General features: G+C 36.2%; 4 protein-coding genes across 8 annotated transcripts; 1 reads left to right on the forward strand and 3 right to left on the reverse strand.

Moving 5' to 3' along the window:
* Nucleotides 1–177: 177 nt before the first annotated feature.
* Nucleotides 178–8,553, reverse strand: Lrrk (Leucine-rich repeat kinase). Of its 2 annotated transcripts, XM_066727766.1 has the most exons (4): nucleotides 8,430–8,553; nucleotides 8,301–8,364; nucleotides 8,061–8,215; nucleotides 178–7,980 (listed from the first exon to the last, which is right to left on the reverse strand). In XM_066727766.1, exon 4 carries the CDS (start codon nucleotides 7,970–7,972, stop codon nucleotides 605–607), a length of 7,368 nt encoding a protein of 2,455 aa, XP_066583863.1. In that variant the 5' UTR covers nucleotides 7,973–7,980; nucleotides 8,061–8,215; nucleotides 8,301–8,364; nucleotides 8,430–8,553; the 3' UTR covers nucleotides 178–604. The 2 variants fall into 2 exon arrangements, with proteins under 2 accessions (XP_066583863.1, XP_066583862.1); XM_066727765.1 differs by having other exon boundaries at nucleotides 178–8,215.
* Nucleotides 8,554–8,924: 371 nt separating this feature from the next.
* On the reverse strand, nucleotides 8,925–11,754 carry LOC136773686 (nuclear pore complex protein Nup85-like). Of its 2 annotated transcripts, XM_066727532.1 has the most exons (7): nucleotides 11,358–11,754; nucleotides 11,147–11,249; nucleotides 10,176–11,058; nucleotides 9,799–10,052; nucleotides 9,516–9,734; nucleotides 9,327–9,426; nucleotides 8,925–9,247 (listed from the first exon to the last, which is right to left on the reverse strand). In XM_066727532.1, exons 1-7 carry the CDS (start codon nucleotides 11,385–11,387, stop codon nucleotides 9,043–9,045), a joined length of 1,794 nt encoding a protein of 597 aa, XP_066583629.1. In that variant the 5' UTR covers nucleotides 11,388–11,754; the 3' UTR covers nucleotides 8,925–9,042. The 2 variants fall into 2 exon arrangements, with proteins under 2 accessions (XP_066583629.1, XP_066583628.1); XM_066727531.1 differs by having other exon boundaries at nucleotides 9,799–11,058.
* Las (lipoyl synthase, mitochondrial) lies at nucleotides 9,284–14,928 on the forward strand. Of its 3 annotated transcripts, none has more exons than XM_066727543.1 (7): nucleotides 9,284–9,494; nucleotides 12,940–13,095; nucleotides 13,204–13,515; nucleotides 13,712–13,868; nucleotides 13,986–14,043; nucleotides 14,115–14,270; nucleotides 14,347–14,928. In XM_066727543.1, the coding sequence occupies exons 2-7, from the start codon at nucleotides 12,985–12,987 to the stop codon at nucleotides 14,702–14,704; spliced, it is 1,152 nt and encodes a 383-aa protein (XP_066583640.1). In that variant the 5' UTR covers nucleotides 9,284–9,494; nucleotides 12,940–12,984; the 3' UTR covers nucleotides 14,705–14,928. The 3 variants fall into 3 exon arrangements, with proteins under 3 accessions (XP_066583640.1, XP_066583642.1, XP_066583641.1); XM_066727545.1 differs by having other exon boundaries at nucleotides 12,995–13,095; XM_066727544.1 differs by lacking the exon at nucleotides 9,284–9,494 and having other exon boundaries at nucleotides 12,887–13,095.
* Nucleotides 14,919–16,356, reverse strand: Prosalpha6 (Proteasome alpha6 subunit). Its single transcript, XM_066727548.1, has 5 exons — nucleotides 16,210–16,356; nucleotides 15,730–15,980; nucleotides 15,500–15,659; nucleotides 15,208–15,417; nucleotides 14,919–15,131 (listed from the first exon to the last, which is right to left on the reverse strand). The coding sequence occupies exons 1-5, from the start codon at nucleotides 16,210–16,212 to the stop codon at nucleotides 14,919–14,921; spliced, it is 837 nt and encodes a 278-aa protein (XP_066583645.1). The 5' UTR covers nucleotides 16,213–16,356.
* Nucleotides 16,357–16,419: the final 63 nt, after the last annotated feature.

The following is a 16,419-nucleotide window of genomic DNA, read 5'->3' on the forward strand; positions in this document are numbered from 1 at the left end:
ATCCCGATGAGTTAAAATTTATACTAAAGTATTATGATAGTTAAAAAAAATCTTTCATCTTACTAAAAAAGAAAAATATTTCTAAAGATTTGTACTAATAAAACAATCCTCGTTAACTAATGCTAAATATTATGTTAAAATGATGCAATTATTCGATTAAATATACTATATATCACGATACATAATGATGTAATGATTGTTAAAATCTTGTAACTTTGAACAGAGTGAAATGGGTACGTTCGTAATCCTAGAGTATTAAGTAGTATATTACGTAAAACTATAAGAGATAGCTTATCAAGAGTTTATATATATATATATATATATATAAATATATATAGTATAGCTGACTCTTGAACAAGCTCCATATGTAGTAAAATATCTCACTCCATATACAAACGCATTGCGTGGATAAATCTTATCGAGCACCTTATATTTTTGGACAATGTAATAAATAAGGATGGAAATTGTGAATATAAATAAGAAATCTCTCATCACCACTAGGAAAATGAACCAGCTCGATTAACTTTTAATATTTGGACGAATTTATACTGCTACTTCAAGAATAATTCATTATTAACAATCATTCGATCGTCTCAATTTGATTTTAAGCAGCAGACCAATGCTCGGATCGCCACAAGAGTGTGTACATGCTATGTTTAAGATCATCAGCTTCCAGGGTGTCCATATTTGAATCTGTGTACCTGGAGATCAAGCTCCTGTAACCTTGACCAACCGTGGCTAATACAAGCTTCTTTTTTTCAGCAGATTTAAACGAGATTATCTGACAGACTTTACCCTCGAATGGCCTGAACACTGTGATCGGTCTCAATGTATTGCATTCAGCGACAACAATGCAGCCCCAAGCTGTTCCAATGTACAATTGATTAGCGCAGCTCTCAAGGGCGGTTACTTGACACTTTTCCGTCGTTAGGTTTTCCTCTATTGAAATTGACTTGAGGCTTTCCGAGCATGGTACCAATTTAGACATATCCAGTTTGTTTATAATCTCTCGCGAGTCCAAATCCCATTGATATACTATGCACCCTGGATACGTATATGACAAAACACAGTTGTCAGCGCTCAATACATAAGTGGCAAACAAATTTTTGCTTGCCGTTTCTTCAGATAAGTGTGAAAGGTGTATGGTATCGAGTAAATTGCTGTCCTTTAGAATATAAATAGCTATTTTACCAAAACTTCGACCAACCCACAATTCCAAAACTCGCTTTTTTTTATAAACAGGAGCTAATGAATAAGTTTTAACGTTATCCTGCTGCTCCGTTTGAATCTCAATTTTTTTCATCTGTGTGAAAGAATTGGACAATAAAAATACTCTACCGCTATAAAGAGCAACCACGAATTGCTTAATTGGTTCTAAATAAATAAATTCTACGACTTTGGATTCCTTCCTGTGATCAGGTTCCAGATGATGACTAGCAACGCAACCAAAGTTACTACCGAGGTACACGTGAATCTGACCAACATTGTCACCGATCCATATATATCCATCCACTCCGCACATTGCATACGGAATAACAGGTGTCTCTATTCGCACGTGCTGAAGAAATCCTTTCTGTGTACAAAGCAGCATATCCACCTCTCCATTGTTATGTCCCATCCAGATCTCATCGCCATTGATATTCTCCTCGAGGATTCTGCTGGTCGTAGTGATAGCAGTCACTTGTGTTCTTTCATTCAGCAAAGTAACATCTATCAAATGAGTGAATTCCGGAGCAGAGGCTATCGAAACTATTTGACTAGCGGTCGGTCGATCTTTGGGATTCTGCGCCCAACAGATAACCATCAAATCCAAAGCATAACATGGATGAAAGGTTTCCCTGTAGGTCAACGGGGGCCTTCCACCTTCGAGGATGCATTCTTTAACAGCCTCATGACCTTCGAAAGGTTGCCTCAATGTCACTAGTTCATAGATGAACATGCCAAAAGAGAATGAGTCCACCTTCTCGGTATACTCCTCCTCTCCGTTGTACTTGATAATTTCTGGAGCCATGAAACCCTCGGTCCCACCGAATCCTTTGGCACCGGTAGGCAAAGTCTGTCTAGAAATTCCATAATCCGCCACTTTCACGTGAACCGGATGATCCGGATGACCTTGGAATGGTAAAGGCATTTGCCACACCAAAACGTTCTCCGATTTCAAATCTCTGTAAATTACGTGTTGCTGATGCAAATATTCCACAGCTTTTGCCACTTGTAGTATTATAGCTTGAAGGGTGTAAGGATCGAGCTTGGCACCTGATCTCCTGTAGTTCTTCAACACATTGTCCAACGCACCTTCCGGGGCTAAATCTAAAACCAAAGCCAAAGGACTAATGACAATACCAATTAATGGCACGATATTGGCATGCCTCAGTGTTAGTAAAATATTGAGTTCCTGTCTGGCAGTGCAATACGCCTTGCAGGCATACTGCAATGGATCTCTGTCCCACTTGCTTTGTGCAGCTTTGTAAGCCAGTACAGCCGACTGTTTGGAATTCGGTCCTGGAGGCACTGGCTGAAGCATCTTTATAGCAACTTCGGCTCTTGTATAGGTGCCAGGTAAACGACAAGTTCCCTTGAATACAAAGCCGAATGCCCCACGTCCCAGCAATTTCCCCATTTTTATATCCTCTGATTTTATTAGATTTTTCGTTCCCAGATCCATGAAGATGATGTCAGGTGCTATATGAGATAGTGCAATATCAGAATGCTTTGGGCAGCTAATGGATTTATTGCTATAAGCTGCCAGAATGCATTCCTCGACCATCCAAGAATAGGTCAAAGTTGGTTCTGGTTGGGAGTTTTGCCTAGATGTATCAGGATGACCTTCCAGGGATGGCATCCTGCTGGAAGTGAGACTATCATGACCAACACCGCTATCGCCGTCTGATTTATAGCTATCTTGACTCTGTCTCTCCCGGTTTACATATAATTTCTGAATATCTTCGACCAACCGGTCCTCTTCGTTAGAATCACTTTCCCCATCAGTATTGCTCATCATACAGCGAGGACAAGGGATCAGTCTTGTTACCAACAACTTTCCTTCCGATGTATGCACGAAACGCGTTCCGAGTGTAGGATACCAGTCTTCCAGTAAAATATCAATATGGTCCACTATCAGTGCTAAAAGCTGAGGCATACTTTCCGGACGTGGCTCGATAACGATTGCTTGATAACCCATTGGCTCGTCCTCGCTAGTCTCTGGCAAAATTGGTTGCTTGATAACCAGCGTATCGACGGGAAACCAAATTTCCAAAATGGCCGAATTCTTTAAATCAACCGTGCACCAAATTCCGTCTTGCTTCAGTTTAAACTTGTGCTGCCGGTAGTCGTAGGGGAAATTTTTTATGTTATTATTAACCTCTTTCAATCTAAGAAGAGTGATACCCGAGTGACGCAACTCTATTCCGGTTTGCCATAAAATCCACTCTGCTTGAGTATCCATCAAGCTGGAAAATATCTTTTCGTCGATGAAATCCTTGAATGGAGCCAAGAATGATACGATAATTTCAATGATTGCGTCATCCGCCATTATCCTCGTGATAAGTCTGGACCAAAATCCACTGGGGAAATACGACATCAGTAGCAAACGAGTGACGGAGCAATCTGGTGTAGGTCTAGAAGTTAAAATGCAATCGGAATGATTCTTGTCCCCTGATGAGCCAAGATTGGTAGCTGTTGGAGTGTTAATCATTTTTGATCTAACGTGCCAACTGCGGGCTTTCATCGGAACTTTCACGATCTGATTACTCCTGAAGATGTCCTCTTCCGTAGGAAGGAGAGAAGGTATTAAAAGCGTGCGGTAGTCCCAGGTTAGAGCAACTTCAAATTTGTTGAGCAAACTGACGATATATCCCTGAGTGTCAACGGACGATATCGTTGATGACTTGAAAACGTGTTGAATATCATCCAGTTTCATGATACCTGTACGAGCAAAAGGATTGATTTCCCTTATAGTAACTACGTGTGCCAGCATATCGCACAGCCATTGAGGATCCAGGAAATAAAGATCCTTCAAGGTGGCATCATCGTAATGGAGGATGATGCCGTTCTCGTGCAAGAACAAAGTCGCTTGATGGAGTTCAGCAGGGTCTCTGAAAGATCTGTGGAGTTTTTGCAGCTCATTGTTGACAGCCCCGTAATACTGCTCGGCTCTTAGTACTGGATCAGCACCAGACAATTTTCTATCATGGGCAAGTTGAGTCACAACATCCTCTAACGCGAGATAACTAGCCGGTACCTTCTGCTCCAATAACAATTCTTTACTTCCGGATGACTTCAGGCTGAAAACGACATCATATATTAAGTTACAAAGCATTTTTATGTTGTGCCTCGTTTTGCAGCTGACTTCTATTGTCTCCATAACCTTGGGTAAACCACATTTTTCGGCATCTACGACATTGATAAATTTGTCACGAATGTATTGCTGAAGAGCTTCGCTTCTATCGTAAGAAACGTCATAATGGGTACCAACGATGATTACTGGAGAACTAGGTGCTCTGCTCTGAATGTTGACCAACCATTGGAAAATTTCCGAGACTCCTTTGAAGCCATCAGTGATTCTCCAGACCACCAGGTACAAACTGCGCTTGGACAGGAAATACTGGTGAGTCGCGTAATATTCTCTTTGCCCACCAAAATCCCACGTACGAAAATATACGGAGCCATGCGAGGACTGACCTCTCACTTTTTTCTCATATATCCAATCTCCAATATCGACCCCAACCGTAGATATCGTTGTTCCTCTGGCAGTCTTTGCATTGATATTTTTATTTCCCATTCTTTTAGCCCAGTGTTCTGACGATTTCTTTTTGTTTGGTACGTCACCTTCCTGACGCAGTTGCTCCAGTAAACTGGTCTTGCCAATTCCTTGAATCCCCACGATCATCAATTTCATCCTGGCATAAGGCTTGGCGTCTTCCAAAATTGACTTCAAATAACCAACAACGTCCATTGTCTTGTACTTTTTCGATTCGATCATAGTTTTAAGTGGCTCCTGTAGCTTGCACCCTTGAGTATTCAAGTTCCATAAACGAGACAACAGTCCCATTTGTGGTGGCAGCTCGACAATCTCTGTATTTCCACTGATATTTAGTACGGAGAGATTGCTGAGCTCGTAGATGTTCTGTGGGATTTCCTTCAATTGATTGTTACTAACGTCCAGCATACTGACGTTGGGAAATAAAAGATACAGTTTCGAAGCGTAAGTCATTTTGGTATACTTGTCGATGCTTTCCTCTTCTAAACTGGGCATCTCACCGTCGTCCATCGAAGTTAATTGAATTCTGCTGATTAAATTATTGGCGAGTATCAGAGTCCTTAAATTTTCCAATCTCAGGTGTCGTCTGTGCATGCAAACCGAAAGTAAAACAATGTCTCGTAAGGAAGAGGTGGTTTGCCTATTGTTGGGAACAATGGGTGATTGGACATTAGTAGATGGACAATAACAAGCAGTGCTGGCTTGTTCCATGGAATCGGCGGTATCCACCTGAGGTAAGCTTGGCCAGCAGGAGATTTGGTTATTCGATAAATCTAGTTGTTTTAGACTCGCTGGATAGGATGTTATATGGCTCATCGATCTTAACGAGTTATATGCCATATTTAAGCGGACCAAACTCACTGCCAAACAGGAAAGAGACACTGGGATGCTAGTGAATCGATTATGCGCTAGATTCAAGGATGTTAGAACTGATCTGGTACCAGCCTCAGTATCATCTATTACCTTTTCCGTAACTTGCACTGATCTCGTCCAAACATGAGGACGTTCTATCTCGATCATTTGTGCATTTGCCAATTTTGTAAACGACTCAAAGTCCATTGATTCGTCTCGAGGGATCGCAACAGACGATACCAAGCTTCTGCTGCTAGGACTGTTGCTCAAAGAATCCTCTCTCGATGATTTCCTATTGATGTTCTGCGATATCTGACTGGGAAGATCGCGCAATAAATTGAAAGAAGCGTTTAATTCCTTCAGCTTTGGTGCCCTCCACAAATTATCTGGTAGGAGCTGCAGTTTGTTATTCGATACGTCCAAAATTTCCAAAGCTGGCAAATTCATGATGAACTCTGGTAATTGCAGCAAACGATTATCCTGAAGATACATTTCTTCCAATACCGGACATAATTTATCTTTAGGATTTTTCGGTTCTCCGTTGAGGGTGTCTATCTTATTCTGTGCCATGTTCAGATATCTCAAGCTCTGTAAGTAAAATATAACGGATGGTAGACTGGTGATGGAATTGTGAGATATATCGATTCTCGTGATAGCATAAAGAATGAGATCATTGTTCTTAGCGTTTAATTTTTTGTTTACGTGAAGAACTGCGTCAATGAGCCACTGAGTCCTTATCTGAGATAATCGACACTGCTGATTGTGCCAATTAATCATGGTTGGAGTATTGGGAAACAATGTGGAATATGTGACGTTGCCAAAGGAGGAGAGCGCGGAGAAGTGCGATTGAGTTGAATCCGTCATGGCCTTTTTGTTGATTTTATATTCCGAATCAGGATTGGCTTTGATGGATAACAATTTAGCCGTAAGAGTTTCGTCCCTACTCTGAGCTGCGATTTTCAGAGCCTCACAGTCATTGTCAATAGCACCGTATTTTAATAGAAGGTCAGCAATTTTTATATCTCTGTTTTGACAAGCTATAGTTAGCACGGTCGAGCAGATCTCGTCATTGTGATCGGTAAAAATTTTAACTGGCAAATTAGGATTGGCACCAGCGATCAGTAAAGCTGTAACTATTTCAATGTGTCTGGCCTTCACCGCTGCGTGCAAGGCTGTCTCCGTGTTGTTATTGCAATAAATATCTATATTGATTGGGCATATAAAATTCTCATCTTTTTTCTCTGACGATTTTGTACGAAAATTCAGAGTGGACATCAGTCTTTGAATACCACTGGATATTTTGCGCTTAGATACTGGCAAAACTTGCGAAGCTGCCTCATCCTCTTCTCTAACTTTCTTAGCTTTTATCTTGTAGTTTAATAGTAATTCCACTATCTTTGTATTCCCCAACATACTTGCGATATAAAGAATATTTTGTCCCCTTGCGTCGTGTCTGTTAATGTCGAAAGCCATTTCATATTCCAATTCACTGTTGATGTCCCTAAACTTCTCATAAAGACTCGTTGGATATTCAAACTTTAGTAATACATCTACGATCGTGATGTGACCATTTATAACAGCTGCATGAATCGGTAGCCATTTTTCTACAGTCACTGATTGAACCTGTTTAGGGAATTGTCTTAACAATAATTCCACAATTTCAATTTTTCCATTGGCACATGCTATATATAATGGGCAATACTTGGTTACTGGATGGAGTCTGCAATCTGCTCCATGCTCCAACAATAGTTTAACTATATCTTTGTTACCCATTTCACAGGCAATAAAAAGCAAAGTATTTGTTCCATTTGGAGCCATATTAATAATGCTCTCCAAATCATGAGAAATTCCTTGAATTATGCTTTTAATTGCTGTATAATCACCTTGTAAACATTTTCCTCTTAAAGAGGCATGAGTGGCTTGCTTTGTTAGCTCATATTTTTCTGCAGCTGACTTTAACAAGTTAACACATAAATCGTGCTTACAGTTTTCAGCAATATTCAATGCAGTTTCCTCATTGTCATCCATAATTGCTAAATTTATATTGTATTCCAGTAATTTCTCAATGTTCGAGCTGTGACCATGCTCTGCACAGATGTGAAGGGCAGTCCTATAGTGACCCCTAGGACCACATGGAATGTTAGCATTTGCACCTGCTGCAAGAAGGACATCCAAACAACGAGAGTTTTCTGTTATCGCTGCTGCATGTAATGATGTTCTGCCCCAAGAGTCTTGACTATTAATGTATTGAATGTGCTCCCCTCGTAACAGATCTTCCAGCAACTCTGCGTTATCCCATAATGCTGCTTGGTGAAGCAGTCTACCAGGGAAATCTTCATCTATTGGAGTATAGTCTTCCATGCTGGAAACTATAAAATAAAGTTTATATTATGATTAATTTAAAATTTCTTATGATAATTTATATAAAATTGTACAAATTAATTTATACCTTTATACAATTGGAATAATATCACAGACTAGCGCTGTGATTGTACTTTCACCTATAATTCATATTCAAAGAGAAACTTTTATATAGAAAATTTCTAAAAAGGTTTTTCATGAAAAATATATTGTGGATTGAAATAACTGTCATATTCATTTGTCCTAAAAATAAATAGTTATTTACTTTAAAGTTGATTTTTTAATTAAATTAGTTTTAAACACAAAAATTTGCTCAGAATATACTTACAATTTTGTTTACAAATTCTGAAGATTTTTGCAGTATATCTATATATAATTTAAAGTGTGATGATCTGTCAAATTAAAAGGAAATTACAGTAGTTTCATTTACCCTTACAAGAAAGCTTAGAAATATTACCAATATTAAAATGATGGTCGGTCAGCATACGTGAAAATCAATTCGAACAAAATAAAGTTTTTTATTTTGTTTCTTCAGAATGACTAGATTCTTTTATTCAGTTGAGCGAAAAATCTCTTTTTTAACCATTAAAACACATTAAATTATCTAACCCTACACTGCACAGCGCCATTTTCTTGTCTTCCTTATCGACTGGAAATTCTAAATTCCATAATACGCTTTTATAAAATCGATTCAATTCGCTGTAATTACATAATTTGTAAAGTGATTGTTACTTAGTCCTTTATTCGCTGTAAACCAAACGACTACTTAATGCTGAGATAAGATAGCACCGTCTCTATATATATAGCAATATTACCTATGAAATTTCAAAAGGATTTCGATATCAGCAGCCTTGTTCCAGATATCAGATTTTGATCTCAATAATTCTTTAGCCACGTTTATCTTATTCCTACATCTTAATATCGAGTTTCAATACAGAGAAAATCATACAGATATATAGAAAATCTTTTATTTGTACAAATAACAATGTGTATAAAAAAACTAAAGCTCGCAAATGGAGTTATTTTAAAAAACTAACATATATTTGAACACATTCAAGAATGAGTTTTTACTATTCTTGAGATCCTTCTAGGTTTAATGCTCGCGCCAAATTTCTAGCGACCGCTAATCTAAAAATATCTGCCTTCTCTTCGAATTTTGGATTATTTCCATAAGCCTCCATGCAGCGTAATAGCTCAAAACTATCGTTGGACGAAAGAAGAACGTCTTCTGCCTCTAACAATGGTATTACGTCAGTTAGAAGAATCGGCCAAAAACTGGGAAAACGAAAAGCAAAGCTTAGTAGTCATATTAGATACAAACATTTTTTAACGAAACCAATTATAAACCTCTTACTATTTAGGTGTTAAATTAGAAACTAAAAGAGCGACCAATAAACTCGCTGCATCTTTGAACTCGCCGTTTTCGTATTTTTGGTGAAATTCACAATATTTACCTGGAATTAAATAAAAGTTTTATAAATCAATACAAAATAAACTCCATTTGCGTTATTTTTGGTACTAGGTAAGTATAAAATTCACTAACCTAAAAATGTGAGCCTTTCACTAGCTAGCATACAGGATCCTAAGTTTTCGAGTAAATCACGACATTCCAATTCTCCATTATCAGCATAATGCCTCAAGAATTGATCAGCGATATAAGTGATAAATCCATTATCTTGAGCTTTCAATGCCCAAGTAAGAGCATTTCCCATTCGTCCTCGTTTAATGCATTTAATTCCTTGGATTTTGCAGATACTAGTAACTAATACAAATTTTTAAAAATATATATTAATTGTCAGTATTAAAAAGCAAATTAAAGTACTTACCAATATGATTCATGTTATTATCCTTGGCAATATCTATTATTTTAGATATTCTAGACTCACTTCCCATTGGCAGTGATGGCAAAAGAATCTCTAATCTTGCTTTGCCCTGCTTTTCACAATGCATCAAGTAACTAGCACCACATTGCCATAATGAGTGATGGCACATTAATGTAGTGCCATACTCTAGTAGAAGAGATTCGTGTAGCTGTTTGCTAACTTTAATTTGATTTTTATCTTGAATATTAAGTTTCCCACTGTTATAAAGTAAATCTATTAAATGAGCTGCAAACCACCCATTCTCATTCATGTTTTGTATTTTTTCTATAACTTGAGGTAAATTGCTCTCCATTAATGCAAGAGTAATTATATCTGCTAACCTGCTTGCCTGCCATTTCTCTGCTACTTTGTTAGCATGATTAGAGAGTTCATGAAGTTTGCAACAGGGTACAGAATAAATAAGTTTTGCAGCCAGAAGTTCAAACCAAGCTTCTGTATACTCAGCAAGTTCCCACAAAATTGTTTCATCCCCTGAAACCAGTTTCATTAAAACTTCCAAATTCCTATCTATTGCATATGCTTTGGTATCCAAATTAGATTTAAGATCCATTTGCCATTGTTTAAAATGCGCAGTGAATTCATTCATTGAATAACCACCATAAACATCATATACAGGCATTCTTCTCAGTATGCTTATAGCATTGTTAAAGCCTGGATGATCGGATCTATGATGCTGCTCGAGCAAAGCACAAACTATCTCCAAATCCCCATGTAAAGCACAACCCAAAACTGTCTTCCAGTAATTAATGTTTTCCAAATCAGCACCTATTATTTGTTGTGCCAAAATGAATTCAGCTGCTTTTTCATTCCTAGGAAAGTGAAATCTAATCCATTTCAAGAATTTTGGTAATATTACATCTCCCGGTATCACATCCAAATAAAGAATTTCAGTTAAATGCCATATAAATTCTACGCTGTAAAATATAGTAATATAATTCTCTAATTCATTTGTTTCTTCAGGTAAAGACTTTGTCAAAATTTCTTCCAAATTCTCTATACAAGCTCTCAAAATTGATCTATATCGTTTACTTTGTTTTAAAATTTCTAATCTGACATCACCAGAAGTCTTAATTTTTTGTATAGACAAGAAAACTCCATTGCTTTCATTAACAAGTTTGCGCAAAGGCTGACTGAATAAAATTATTTCTGGTCTAAGAAAATAATGTACTTTGGTTTTGTTTAGGTAAATACTATTTTTAGTGTCTGTAAAGATATAGTAGGTGTTAAAGATAATTAATTACTACAACTAACGTCAAAAAATAGCGAGCTATCACTAGAAAACTGTACATACCTTTTAGTTTATTTGTATGTTTGTATGCAGAGACACTAAATCTATTTGCATTACTCCAGGCGGCTGTAATGCCTATCTGTTCACACAATTCGTCCGGTATTCCCTGTAATGTTAACATGTTTCAATAATAAAATATGAATATTTTGTTTATAGCTCACTAGAAACTTTAAGTTAAGTGATAATTAATCTTTACAAAATTTGAGAAACTCACAATGAGTGGCGGTTGGTCAATATCTGCCATTATTATAAATCTTGCCAAATGTCGTTAACCAAAGATGAAGCGGGAATGGCGAGAATGGCGGGAGTTTGTGCTCAATGTGCTCATGGCGACCATTGGCATTGGCATATCCCGAAATAATCCTCAGATGGTGGCGCCACCATTTCAGGCGAAACTTGAAATTAATTTGGCACAGTATTGGTTGCTTTCCAGAGTCTGAAAATCGACACAGCAAATCAGAAACTAAAAGCCGAAGTCAGACGGTCCTTTTGACCTTTTCTCGTGCTGGATTGCTTGCTGAATTGAAATATTGTTTGCTGATTGGTTATAATAATGCAAATATCCAATCAGCAATCATCATTCTAAAGCCTACGACACACTATGCTGGATTTCGTGCTAGAATGCTTGCTAGAATTGTGAAGACCAATGATGATTCAGTTATGAATTAAATATAATAATCTCATTGGTCTTCACAAATCTAGCAAACATTATAGCACGAAATCCAGCATAGTGTGCCGTAGGCTTTAAATTCAGCAGGCAATCCAGCACGAGAAAAAGCATCGTTTGACTTCGGCTACAAGTTATATGTACTATGGGCGCATTCCACTTAAGGCCAATAACGCCCACAATATATAATACGTGTAACGTGAACTATTACATTATGAGACATTATGAGCGTTTTGGGCCTTAAGTGGAATACGCCCTATAGTTGCTTTCCTTTTACTCCTAAAGTGAGTCTGATCGACTCATTTGTATACAATTTAAGTAACATAAACTGTACTCAACTGAGTCACATAACTGAGTCACATAACTGAGTTTTGGTGTAAAAGGAAAGCACCTTATGTATGCATATGGTCATGCAATATGACATATGTATACATAGAGCAATACATACATAGTAGTATACATACGGATTTTTCTCTAACAGCGGAAATAGGAGACGTGTTATTTGACTATAGTAAATTTTACTATAGTCAAATTACTGTTTTCCATTTAATTTAAATATTAAACGTAGTAACCAAGATTAATTGAGTAAAATGACATTTATAATAAATAATAAAAGCAATTAAACTAAAATAACCATTAAATTGTAACTATCTACGCTTTTATTAATTATAATAATGTATAGTAAGTGCTTCATTGCTATAGTTAAATAATATAATCCCATATATTATAATCCTATGTTCCGCTGTTTTAGGCCCGGTTCCACAAGCCTTGTTTAAACTAGATTAAGTTAATTTTGTTATATTTTATGTCACATAGAATATAGCATAATTAACTTAATCCAGTTTAAACAAGTCTTGTGGAATCGGGCCTTAGAGAGAAAAACCAAAAACCCTGTAGAGTAGTGTAGGTATAGAGTATAGAGACCGTGCACACCAACACAATGATAGCGAAAGCGAAGTGTCAATGTATAACTGTATACGGATAAATAAATTACACTGAAAAACTGCGAAAATTGACCGATAGTTTGCGCTGATAGTATGCATATACACCAATATACATTCTTATCTCACTGTCATTGTGTTGGTGTGCACGGTCTCTATAGTCAGGTGCAATGATTTATTTTTGATAGGTTATCAAATGTCATCAAATATCGTATATATTTTGAAATTGGTGTATGTGGTTAGATTTCTTTGCTTCAGCCGAATTTTATAATATACAAAAGATGTTCCGTTCTTTAAAAAAATACAAAGTGAAGCTAGTAAATAACATTTATTTTTGCACCTCTGTAAGTTAAAAATGAATAAATTTGTAGTAACTTTACAATTAGACAATATTCATATTGCTTTGAATCCATTGATATTTAATTTTATTAATCTTCATGTTATTCCCTTAGTGTATGCAATGCCAATCATCAAAAAATGCAGAATTTTTAGAAATAATAAAGACTGGCCCAAAATTAGAAGATTTTATTCAAGATAATATCGAAGGGTATCAAGGAAAATTAAAGTTAGAAAAAGGAGAGAATGCTCGATTAAGATTACCACCATGGCTTAAAACAGAAATACCTATAGGAAAGAGTTATAGTAGAATTAAGTCTCAACTTAGGACATTGAAATTGAGTACAGTTTGCGAAGAGGCAAGATGTCCAAACATTGGAGAATGCTGGGGAGGCGGTGATCATGGGACAGCAACTGCTACAATTATGGTACTTTAAGACAGGGCTTGAAAAGATTTACAACTTTTAGATGCTTACTACAGTTACTAATAGGAAATCCCTGTTAGTGATTATAATAAACAACTGAGAGTTACAAGTCTCTTTCTTAACCCTAGTCCAAGATTTTAAGATTGTGTGTTAACTTCAGTTTTTAACCATGGAATAATGGTATTTTCTAAACACTTAGCTTATGGGAGATACATGTACTCGTGGCTGTAGATTTTGTTCTGTGAAAACAGCTCGTGCTCCTCCTCCATTGGATCCTGAAGAACCAGTAAATACTGCTATAGCTGTAACAGAATGGGGCCTAGATTATATTGTTCTAACATCTGTGGATAGAGATGGTTAATAACTTAATTTTGAATTAGCTCTTTGTGCTTGGTATCCCTACTGTAGAAATATTAATCACAAAGGGTTAAAAAATATAATCAGAATTATTACATATGACTCATTTTTACTAGATTTAACTGATGGTGGCGCATCACACATTGCCACTACTGTTAATGAGTTAAAAAAAAGGTAAAGGAGTATTTAGAATATAATTAATATATAAAATATATACACTCTACATTAACATATTTCTTTATTAGGAGTAACATATTAATAGAATGTTTAGTACCTGACTTTAGAGGAAATACTGACTGTGTGAGAAAAATTGTGGAGTCTAAACTTGATGTATATGCCCATAATATTGAAACTGTTGAAAGGCTAACTCCATTTGTTCGTGATAGGCGAGCTCAATATAGGTATACTTACATGCATTTAATTGTTTTTTTTTGTTTAGAAACTAAATAAATAAATGTCTTATGTAACTGCTTTTAGGCAGTCCTTAAGTGTTTTGGAGGCAGCTAAAAAATTTAATGCAGATTTAATTACTAAATCTTCCATAATGCTTGGTTTGGGTGAAACAGATGAAGAAATAGAACAAGCAATGAAAGACCTTCGTAATGCTGGTGTGGATGCTTTAACTTTGGGACAGTACATGCAACCAACAAAGAGACATTTAAAAGTTATTGAATACATTACACCTGGAAAGTTTGATTATTGGAAGAAAGTGGGTGAGCAGCAGGGATTTTTGTATACAGCAAGTGGTCCTTTAGTACGCTCTTCTTATAAAGCTGGCGAGTTTTTCTTAACAAACGTACTAAAAGAGCGAAGGCGCGAACAAACAAATGACTAATCATTATAGGAGTTGACACTATTAATCTTAGTCGAAAGATGATATTATTTCAGTTATCTTTTTGTGCTTATGTACAAAATGTGTAAAAAGGTCATTGGTAACTTCCAAGCAAATACATCACAATAGGATTGTTAAATTAAAAAAAGTAGAATTTAATAAAGTGTACATTATTCTGTTATATTTGCTTCATATGTAAAGTTTAAATAAAACGAAATTATTCTGTATCCATTGCAACTGCAGCCTGTGGATCCTGTGGTCCTTCATCAGCAGGTGGAATTTGTGGTGGACGGCTGTCCTCTTCTATGTCTGGCTCTGTAGGTCTTCCTCTTTTCTCATCACCTTCAATCTTACCCAAATACATTGAAGTAGCATTTTCATCTAAAATTGTAAATTCTGTGTCTTTTCCAACTATAGCAATAGACACATTCTGAAACAAATCAGTGAATAATAATCAATCACCTTTAATAGAGACTTAAGCATTGTAAAGGTCATCAAAAGCAAACCTTGACAGATAAATCAACTTCATTAGGTAATGTATCACGAAGTGCACGTAGACCATGTTTTACAAGCTCTTCTAGATCACAGCCAATGAATTCGCTAAGATGTTTTTCTAAATATGTGCGTGCACCCTGGGATCTTGCTCCTATAGCCATTGCTTTGCAGTCAAAGTAATTGGCAGATGGACATGTCTGATAAATATGTGGCCCTTGATCCTTTAAAAAAATATGAACAAAAAATAAAATAGTACATGTTCCTGTGATGAGTTTATGATTTATAGAACATGAAAGTACATACATCATAACCAGCAACAAGTAAGCCTACTCCATAAGGACGCCTATCATACCTCTGTGTACATGTTTGCATCTTATTTCCCAATGAAGTGATTAAACGACTTACTGGTAATGGATCATCGTGAGAATATTTGTAGTTCAAACATTCTGTACGCATATAACGGCTAAAGAAAAATAGCTTATTCATTTATGTAATAATACAAAAAACATATATACTTTATTTGAATAAATTACCTTAACATTCTAGCATCTGCTGTTAATCCTGAAATTGAAATACCCATGTGTTTGTCAATAGGTATAATTTTTTTCTGATGAGCAGACAGCTCAGAAGAAGCTCTCTTAAGAGCAATTAGAACAGCATGTGTTTTATTTTTAAGCCCAGCAGTAGCAGAGCCTAATTTGACAGCTTCCATAGCATATTCTACTTGATGTAAGCGCCCTTGCGGGCTCCATACAGTTACATCACTGTCATACTGGTTTCGAAACTAAAAGTAAAAGAGTAGTAATATTGCAATATGTAGAAATTTTACAAATTAATTTCTATTTTAATAAAATAATAGAAAGAAGTCGTTTAATCGTATGTATTTGCCGAATGTATTATGGTTACATTGTGGTTAAGATCAGTTTTGTTTAGGAATAATGAGAACTTTAAAGTACAGAAAAAAATGTTTGAAAGAAAATTTTATTTAACTATTAAATATTAGATATAAATACCATCTTGTTCCTTTGATATTATCTTTGCAGGAATGAAGAAATAAGAAAATGATTAGAATATTACTTGCAAAAATACACGGTACCTAAATCCAAAAGACAAAACAACAGTCATGCAACGGATTTAGAGCTACCAATCTGCTAAGATTTTATCCCTATAGATAGAGGTGGTTTTACCTGACGCAGTGCTAAGCTAAGTACTGCTAAGCTATG

Source organism: Prorops nasuta, unplaced genomic scaffold (assembly GCF_024137725.1).
Source record: "Prorops nasuta isolate Cenicafe-Biocafe unplaced genomic scaffold, Cenicafe_Pnas_1.2 PNAS00005, whole genome shotgun sequence".
Classification (NCBI taxonomy): domain Eukaryota; kingdom Metazoa; phylum Arthropoda; class Insecta; order Hymenoptera; family Bethylidae; genus Prorops; species Prorops nasuta.